Source organism: Papilio polytes, unplaced genomic scaffold, assembly GCF_000836215.1.
Source record: "Papilio polytes unplaced genomic scaffold, Ppol_1.0 DF821400.1, whole genome shotgun sequence".
Classification (NCBI taxonomy): Eukaryota; Metazoa; Arthropoda; class Insecta; order Lepidoptera; family Papilionidae; genus Papilio; species Papilio polytes.
In genome coordinates, this window is record NW_013527804.1 from 4,200,842 (window position 1) to 4,210,816 (window position 9,975).

General features: G+C 35.7%; 1 protein-coding gene across 2 annotated transcripts in view; it reads left to right on the forward strand.

The window, feature by feature from the left end:
- LOC106108877 (tubulin-specific chaperone cofactor E-like protein) overlaps positions 1–9,975 on the forward strand; it is an 18,052-nt gene that overhangs the window by 3,234 nt on the left and 4,843 nt on the right. For both annotated transcript variants that reach the window (XM_013290182.1, XM_013290183.1), the window contains exons 3-5: positions 3,342–3,595; positions 4,009–4,511; positions 5,316–5,415. In XM_013290182.1, coding sequence (XP_013145636.1) covers positions 3,350–3,595; positions 4,009–4,511; positions 5,316–5,415 — 849 coding nt within the window. In that variant the 5' untranslated portion in view covers positions 3,342–3,349. The remainder of the gene's footprint in view (positions 1–3,341; positions 3,596–4,008; positions 4,512–5,315; positions 5,416–9,975) is intronic.

A 9,975-nucleotide genomic window follows, 5' to 3' on the forward strand; every position in this document is an offset into this window, starting at 1 on the left:
CCTAAAGCTTGGTAAAAAGGGAGCGCGCTAGTAATTTCGTCCAGGGCGCTAGTATCGCTAACCGATATTCCCGTTTACCAATAGTCTATTGGTGTTAGAGCCTTTGTTATATTATCTTGAAGATTTTTTTTATCATTATGTAGGACACGATGTCAGGATTAGGCTAACTGCGCAATCAGTTTGTCTCTTGTATTAGTCGCGATTTTTTTATTACCAGACGAAGGACGATTGCACGATTCGGTCACGCTCAATCGGCACGCAGTCACGCTTTGTTTATTTTACATGTAAATAAAGGAATTATTGAGAAAAATAACACATTGAACAACAAAGATAGAGACTATATAAGCTGCTAGCAATGACTATAGTTTGATTGAACCAGCCTATTAAGATTGAATTAAGAAAGAATAAAACGTGCTTTATTTTTTTCTTTTAAAATCTATCAACATTTTTATTTTATCTGTGACATTATAACAATAGATGTGGTAGCTCGTAATAGCTCGTAAACAAGACTCGTAGTATAAAGTGTTCCGGTAACCAAAAATGTTCCCTAGATGGTTTGCCCTGATGGCCATTCGACAATAAAACGTAAATAAAATATTTTGTTAAAAGTTTAAACATTGAAAACAGAGGTGTTGGTAATGAATATTCTTCTAATCGAAGCTTTTGTACCGCACGTACTAAATATTACCCTTTTGTGTATAAAGCATTCGTCATGCATGTATTTGAGACTGCTAATGGTATTGAACAATAACGTAAGAGGCTAAGAGCTAGGCTAGACGGCTTAAGTTCGCTGCCCTCATGCGGCGAGACGGGGTGTGTCTGCACCTTTATATCTCCAGATATAGTTATGCTGGAAGACATTAGAAATATCCATTGTAAATGGTAATAGTAAATGTGAAGTTAAAAAATTAAAAAAAACTTGAAAACCTTTATGTCCACACTGTTAAGTTTTAAACGGTGTAAAGATATGATACTCTTATCAAACTTAAATACCTAGCAGTGTCAGTTCCAAGACACTATCTATGTAATTGTTATAATCTTGTCTTTGTGAAGGGTTTCGTCGTACAATAGTCAATTACCTCACTGCGCGCATAATTATAGCTTTGTGAGCTCACTTCACATTTAATGATAACGATTTGACAGCGCACTTTAATGACTTCTAGCCTTAACTAGGTAATATAACTTAGTACCTAAATATTAAAATTATTAGAATAACAAAACTTCGTAGAGTGACTTCTTTAAAGATGTAATTTGAGATTAAACATATCACTTTAGAGAATAAACCCTTTTAAAAGCTTAAAGGCCTGTCCCACCACTGGCTGATAGAGGCTCAGATAGGTTAAAAAGTCACTGTCAGATAAAGTAACAAAATCCGATATTTCCATCACATATTTTACACGTTGAATTGTTATCAAACAATTTGCAATTTGGCGGGAAAGGCCCTTAATCTTGTTAAATTTAAACTGTAATTATGACCTTAAGTTGATCGTAAAATGACTGTGCAGTTATTAAAGTTAGTACCCTTCCAAAGTGATTGCTTACCTTGAATTGACTCCGGATCTTATAACTGCTTAAAACAACTGCAAGTTCAGACAAAAACGAATTGCAATTGTTTAGATGCGAATCAAATAAATAATTAATTAAGTTTACAGTCATTTTATTCATTTGATGCAAAAAAAAACAGTATTCCTAAAAGCCATTACAGTACAAGAGAGGCCATCCCGATGCCGTATTTGTTAATTGGTCTGCGTTTCAATTTTGATTTTAGTAATATTTATTCAATTCAATCTTACTTCTTACTATCTTACTTCTAACTTCTTACTAATATTATAAATGTACTTGTAGCAATTTTTATAAATGCGAAAGTTTAGATGGATGGATGGATAGATGGATGAATGGATGTTTGTTAGAGTTTGGAGCCTACACGGCTGAACGGAATTTAATGGAATTTAGTATAGATGTGGAGGATAGTCTGGATAACATAGTCTACTGACTTTTGTTTTTTTTTTAATTTCACGCGGACGGTGTCGCGGGCGAAAGCTAGTTTAATAATAATAATTGCTCAAAACAAAAGAATTTTTGCTAACCGCGGACAATCAGAACGAAGTTTACGTGGATCTGATTTGCGCTTGTTTCAACATGACATGAATATTAATGCAGCAGACGCGCTGAATTATGTTGTAACATGAGAAGTACATAAGTGCAGGTAAAATCTTGTAACGTTGTAATAATCTAGCAATGTTATACATATGAAGGTATAGATATTGTATTAGTTATAGACTCAGAATTCTGAACAGTTCAGGATTAAATTTGTAGGGACAGATTACAGTCTGAAGTAGAGCATACTACTTAAACTTTTTAATTTTACGATCGTAGTCATTTGTTGTAAATCATACTTCATACTAATATTATAAATGCGAAAGTTTAGATGGATGGATGAATGTTTGTAACCTAAACGGCTAAACGGATTTTGGTGAAATTTGGCAAAGACCTAAAGGATAGTCTGGAAGAACACATAGACTACTTTCTTTTGTTTTTAATAATACCACGCGGACGGAGTCGCGGGCGGAAGCTTGTAAATAAATATTGTTGCCTATTACTGATAAACACCAACAAAGATATTGCCACTATTATAAGAACAGTAATATTGTAATATCTATTTTTTTAATTCCAAGTTATATTTTAAATGGTATAGTTTTTACCAGCTGTGAAGTACGTGCAATTTTTTTGGACGCATTCCAAACTGTATTGTTACCCGCTTCCTTAATTCATTTAGTATTTCAAGCAAACATAATAATAATAATATTTTTGATCATGACCTCGACAACTGAACTTTAGAATTTAGATTTGTAGTACGTTTTAGCTGACTTTTTCTTTCTTGTAGTGAAAGAGAATTTAGAATTGCAGTTTTGTTTTAGTATCAAAACGTTTTCTATTTTTTTGTGAACAATAAACCTTTGTTTTATGTAGTCTGCAGTACTTTTAGCACAGTATTTTATTTAGAAATGTTGATCAACAAGCCTAACAATTGGATGCAAACAGTTTTAGTATAAGAAACAAAAGGTTCGCAAATCACAAAGACAATTCTTGTAAACTCATAAACCACGAAATGAGGCTAGTTAGTAAAACATAACGCTATTGCCACAGAATAAATACAAACAAATCTAGTTCCTGGGTAGTGTACTATAAATAGAAAGCAGGAAGAAAGACCTCTGATAAAGCGTAAGTCATGGCAAAGCCATGGGAATGCTTTAGAAAAGAAATAAGCATCAATTTCATAGTAGCTTTGAAACTTACGGTCCTTTTATTCAAGCCTATATCATTCCTTTCTTTGTTTATAGGTTCCAAGATGCCCTCGCTCTTGGAAGCACTAGAGCGTAAGTACGGCGCGAAGGGCGAAGTGAACCCATGCATAGACGATATGCCAGTCGCTATCTTCGTGCCTAAGCGGTCACCCCGGCTGAGTGTGCCTACCCTATTGGTGCTGAATGATTGCGACATCGACTGCGCGGGAGACGCCTGCGCACTCGCTGATAAATGTGCTGATGTTGTGGAACTCGACCTGGCGAATAATAAACTCACTGAATGGCAGGAGGTAAATTGATAAAACATACGTTTATTGCGATCTAAAAAATAAATACGGTAAAGCAAATTTCTAAACAGTAAAAATGCTAACCATCTACAAATTTTCTTTAAACAATTGAATGTACTGTGTAACTTTTCAATAAGAAAAACTGTGCATTGTTTATTATTGGGGATTACGTTCAATATGTTATCATAAAATGTTCACATGCTAGTGTTGCTATACGCATCGTCTTGGCTATAGTTAACATCTGTTCACAAGACTGTTACAACATCTAATCGTGATGTCGACGCTTCCGGAATATTCTCTATCTTATATTATCATCAGTGTCATAATAATTCACTTACACTTTTTAAAGATCTTTTAAATGCCAAGATATTAAAAAAAAAATCGTAAGAGTAGAACGTATTTTTCTTTGTTTGTAGGTCTTCGCAATACTAGAGCAAACGCCACGGGTACGGTTTCTAAATCTAAGCTTCAATCGGCTCTCGGCACAAATTCAAGCAGCTCAGGCACTTCAGCCTAAATGGGACAGCTTAAGTCACTTGGTCTTGAACTCTACGTACGTCGGTTGGCCTAGCATCCTCGGTCTACTCAAGTCTCTGCCAGCTCTCGAAGAGTTGCACTTGAGCCTCAACGAGTATTCTTACGTGGACTTAAGCGGGAAAGAAATAGACGAGAAAGACCGTTGTGAAGCATGCTCCCGGCTCAATGTAGACTTTACTGAATCTATTCATGAGCAATTGAAGAAACTCCATTTCTCTGGTAATCCTGTGAGCAGTTGGCGAGAGATCAGCAAACTGGGATATGCCTTCCCCAATTTGGAAACGCTGTTAGTCAACGAGTGCCCTATAACAACACTAGAACCGGACCCTTGCGAGAAATGTGGAGACGCCAATGGGAATAAAAAGAGTCACGACGCGTTTTCGTGAGTTATTTTTTTAATCTTTCAAAATCTCGGATCCAAAGAACTTTTCTATTAACCTATAAGAAGTAACAATATAATATACTTTGCTTGATCTTATGTGGTTCTTAGTTTTAATCGATTGATAGCCTTTTGACTGTTGCCTTAGTATTAAATCTGAGAAACCATTACTGCCAATAGTTGTTATTGCCCTAATGAACTGTAATTAAGAACATAGATAGCTTGATATTTCTTAGTACTTATTGTGCCGTACAAACGGGTTCGGGTCCCGCGGCACAACCTACCCTTGAACTACGATTGCACCGGAGGGCATAATATTGTAAACGTAATGGGGAAAATGGTACTCACCAGCTCGATGAATTTGCGTCACCTCCTCCAGGTGCCTTGTCTCAGTCAATGTCAATCGAGTCAGTCTGGTTCAGTCAAGTCTATAGGCCCAGCGATGCTGCCTGAAGATGTATCAGCAATTTCGAACGCGAAACCGAATTTAGCGACCCCGTTCGCTATCGAAATCGACACGCCTGTTGTGTCGTCGCGTTATAAAAAGAGCCACTTTTTTCCGCACAAGTTCGCGACCGTTCCGCTTGGCTGCTCGATTCCGACCTTTTTTTCGCATCCCTCTCCGCAGGCCCCGCGCCCGTCCGTCGTGGAGAGGGTTTACTGTTCTACCCGCCCGTGCGAGAAAAATAAAATAAGCGCGCTTACCCGCATTAAGCCCGGGGCGCGAAATACAAAATTATGTTCGCCACCGAATGTGGCGAACCCGTGCTATCTATACCGAACACTTATGATATGAAACATTTGCAGGCATCTTCGATTCCTCAACCTAAACAACACCGGCCTTGCCACGTGGGATGAAGTCGATAGATTGGCTTTGTTTCCGGCATTGAGAAGTTTAAGAGTACAAGTAAGTGATAAAGTTTTATGCATCTACAAAAATTGTATGATTTAGAAGAAATTCGTGTGTTTAGGTGATCTGCAATAGTAAATTTCTTTTCAAAATATTCTGTGTATGATAATAGTCATAATAATAAGCCTCTTTATTTCCATATTTATATAGCGTTTAAAATATCATTTTGTTAGTGTTGTTAGTTTTACACCTTATTACAGTTATTAGTATTGTTAGTCTACTATGTTCAACTATTTTTTAAACATTGGTCCCTTCTTGGGTGAAGGCCTCCACCATGTCCTTCGAGCCTTCCCAGTTTTTTTTTTGGTGTCAGCCAGTCTTTCCTCGTCACTTCCATTATATTATCAGACCAGTCTGTGTGTCATAATCAAATTTATTATGTAGAAATTCACGTAATGAGATGAATCAATTTGAATTGATGATATTAGTATATCTTAAAAACAAAAAGATATGAGATTTATACCGATTGGCTTACATAAGAAACTGTAACGAGAAAACTCCGAGATAAATGTAATCTGTAAGTAATAGCGAATTTATGAAATGAACGCTAACATATTTTACAAGTTACGTATAAATAATTACATCTTAAGCATTTAATATGCGGAAATATTTCAACCTTGCACCAATTGACTTGCGTAAACAATACCTAAATAACGCAATGCTAAAGATGCTATTAACCGACATACGGTTTGAGGCCGAAGTAAAATAATTCTTCAACGGTTTGAAGATTCATTAAAACATAATTAGTATTGTACAAAATATAGTTCTTTAAACTATATTTTGTAACATTTGTTAATGTTTTTCAGTTTTCGTTCCTTCAATAATAAAAGTCTCTGCTAAATTATTGATGTATAAAGCTATTATAACTTTACATGTTTCAATATTCTTGCTAACATTAAGACTCAAATAGTAAACTACATGTAAGTAAGAGTGTTAGTGGCTCAAGAGTTTAACCGCTAGCACTTTTGTTATTTACCAATAAACGGTTGACTGCGAATGCAAAATAAATCGCAAGATATAATGAACATCACGTAACATTGGTAATCTGTATCGTCACACTCGAGTTGCACAGAGGTAATTGATATGCGTTGAAGTACATCTATCATTGAGCGGCTATAAACTGTGTTATTATCCGTTACGTCATCACTCCGGTTTTAATACGGTCCCCCGATGTTTGTGCTGATTGAATCTAATATAGCTATCTGACCCAAACAGGTCAGGAGAAAGTGTTATGCGACTATCCAGTAGATATAATCTATATCTATATGTAATATTAATTTATTAAAACTTTCGTGAGACATTATACTATATAATTTATAACACGGCTAAACTCACGTGGTAACCTTCGGTGTAGGCACCGACCACTTTGAGACCCGTCGATGGTCCTTCTGGTCGGTGCCTACACCGAAGGTTGCCACGTGAGTTTTCCCGTGTTATATATACTAATATTATAAAGAGGAAAGATTTGTATTTATATGTATTCGATTCACGTAAAAACTACTGGGCCAAAATAATAAAATCTTTCACTATTAGAAAGGTAATTTATCTATAAGTAACATAGGCTATTGTTTATTATTTTTTAATAGCACGCGGACGAAATCGCGAGAAAAAGCTTGTCATAGCTAGCATAGCATAGCTGGTCGTAACTATGGTAACTTCATGTCTCAATTGTCTTATAAGAATTCGTATTTGAAATACTCATGTTGCACAAGCTTTATAATTAGTGTATCGGTAACCGTACCCTCGGGAGACCGGGCGCCGGGATTCGGGTGAAGGTCTCCCGAATTTAGACGTCCCACTAACGCCTCGATACTTACGCAATAGACGAATGCAATCCCGAAATGTGACGTCATTCCGACATACGTTTTACTATTGATAAGATAATATTTATTAGAAAAGAGCAAAGAAGTGATTTTATTTCATACATTTTGCTTACAACTCTGAATAATCGCCGATATAGCTTTCCCTTTTATATGTTTGTATGCGAATTATGATAAAAATAGCACCTAAAATCGTGTATAGTAATACTATAAAGGAGTTTTGCATTTTTTTTATTTTTATATGTATTGAAATAACTCTAAAACTACTGAACCGATTTCAAAAATTCTTTCACCATTAAAAAGCTACGTTTTCAGTGAGTAATATAGTTTTTATTTCACGCGGACGAAATCGCGAACAACAGCTAGTAAGAAATAAACTTACACTTCTTCATAGTGGGATACCTGAAGCGAGGGTAATCGATAGTTGGTATTTGCTAACTTAGTATGCCTATTCCCTCTACACTTAGGCACCAACGTCATACTTGTAAGTAAATACTGTTAGCAACTAGAATATATTATATTTATGTACGAGATGTCGCCCGCAAACTTCCTTAGCGCAAATATGGACCACGCGTTACGGCATTTTGACAGCGAGGAATAAAAAAAAGTGGCCTTTAATATGCCCGTCTATGTCAGCTACAATTAAGTGGAAGTACGGTCGAAATTGGCCCAGTCGGCTTGCGGATAGACAGACAGATAGACAGACGAACAAATTTTAATGCGATTTTCGTTATCAGCAACGCAAATACATCATCTTCCCGAAATCTGTGATTTTTCTTTTGATATTACAGACACTCCAATTTTATTATATGTATAGATTTAGCTTACGCACGTCGTATAATTGACATTTTATAGGGTCGTTAGGTCTGTCCTCGACCGGTCTGTCAATGTCGCGTTAATTTGTGACGGCTTGTTTATAGCTCAATAACACAAGGTCCATATTACAATCATAACGATAACGGAACAGATAACAAAATCTCTATTGAAATTGTCTAATAATCTATTTCAGTATTAGTAAATTCAAGGGTATTGTTTGTGTTAATGTACAAAAATACAAATTCTCCTAAAAGAAATGTACCTTTTTTTTTAAACTTACTACAACTAGGAAACGTTTTCACTGTTTCAAAAGATTACGTTAGAAGTGTAAAAAAGAGTATTCTGAGTTCTGAGCTTCCTTTTACTGCACATAGTAACAAAAATGCGGAATACGATGGTTTTGCAAATACTTTTAATGTCCTCGTGCAATACTCGTTAATTGGTTAGAATGGCATTAACATACAAATGAGGTTCTTTATGAATCACTGAACACGGGCAGACCTTTTGTCTATTCTGTAGCATAGGTTGCTATTGTGGAAACGCTAGTATGCAATTGTCCCTTTCATACTCTTTGAGAAAATTGAAACGACAATATGTTTGTCAGTAAGGTTTCATAATCGAAAACTTTTAAGATCAAATTGTCGATATGACTTTATAGGGGTTAACTTCTTTGTTTCTAGAACGTATAGAGGATAAATGTACAAAACTAGGATTTCTCATTTTACAGGCGTCGAATATTATTTGTTATATATTTTATTTTTAATTAAAGAGTTAATAAAATGATTATATCGTAGTAATTACGCAAGTAATTATCTAAAGCGCGATGTATGCGCTATAATGCACATCACACGGATATGTCTGCTTAACCTTGCACGTCGCGTTGGAATAGCCTTAATTGTATCGCTACCACAAGGAAAAACGTTCCTTATTAGAAGTGTTTAAAAGCGAGTTTTCCATATTAGTATTCGGCCGTCACATAGTGAATGTGAAAGCGATGTTTGATTTTAACGCAACTTTATTGTAAAAGGACGTTTGCGGCTTTATAGTGCAGTGACGTCACGCTTTAACGCAATCTTTTTTTATCTTGCCTTCTATTGTACGTAACTAAAACATAGGTGTTTGTTTTATTTGCGCTGTTTGGTGTGGAAAATTGATATACAGGTGGTTGGAATTTAGGTGTAATCTACAATCCGTTATTTTCGAACATCCTGTAACTTTTTTTTTGCTTTTCATCTTCTGGAATGAGGAAAACTTAATTACCAGGATTTAAATGTAAAACTAAGACATTTTAACTATCCCACTTAACATAAAACGAATAATTTATTTTTGAATGTACTCGTATATTCATTTTAAACCGGGTACCATAAATTTTAAATAGATAATTTACAATTTCCCGATGTGTGTAATGCTGACTTAATTTGTTGGACCGAAATACTGGCAAGGTGTTTGCATTGCATGTTGAATAGAACAGCTGTTTTAAACAATATGGCCGCTCAGCCGAGCGTGCTAGTCTGGAACGCGGTGTGCTTTTCGCTACCGTTTTAGTGATTAAATGTGGTAAAAAACGCAGGACTATTGCATAATTTAAGGAATTTCTTGAATTTAGCTCTAAATAAAGTATAAGTAACAAAGAACGTACATACGTGCTTTTTTGTCATCAGAATAAGCATAGAGAAGACTACAAAGGATAAATCTGTAATGCACGTTTGTATATTTTCAAATATTAGTATGTGTATGATTAAGTTTATATAAGTCAAGGATAATTTTCAACGCAGCTTCTTTAATACAACTGATCCCTCGAGCCGGACATATTTCTTATTCATCAGCTACACGCGCCGAGTTTGGTTATGAATGCACCGATAAAAACTTAAACAATGCAGTCCGCGAGCGTGCCTTCGTGTTGGTAAAATAACAAAGCGGG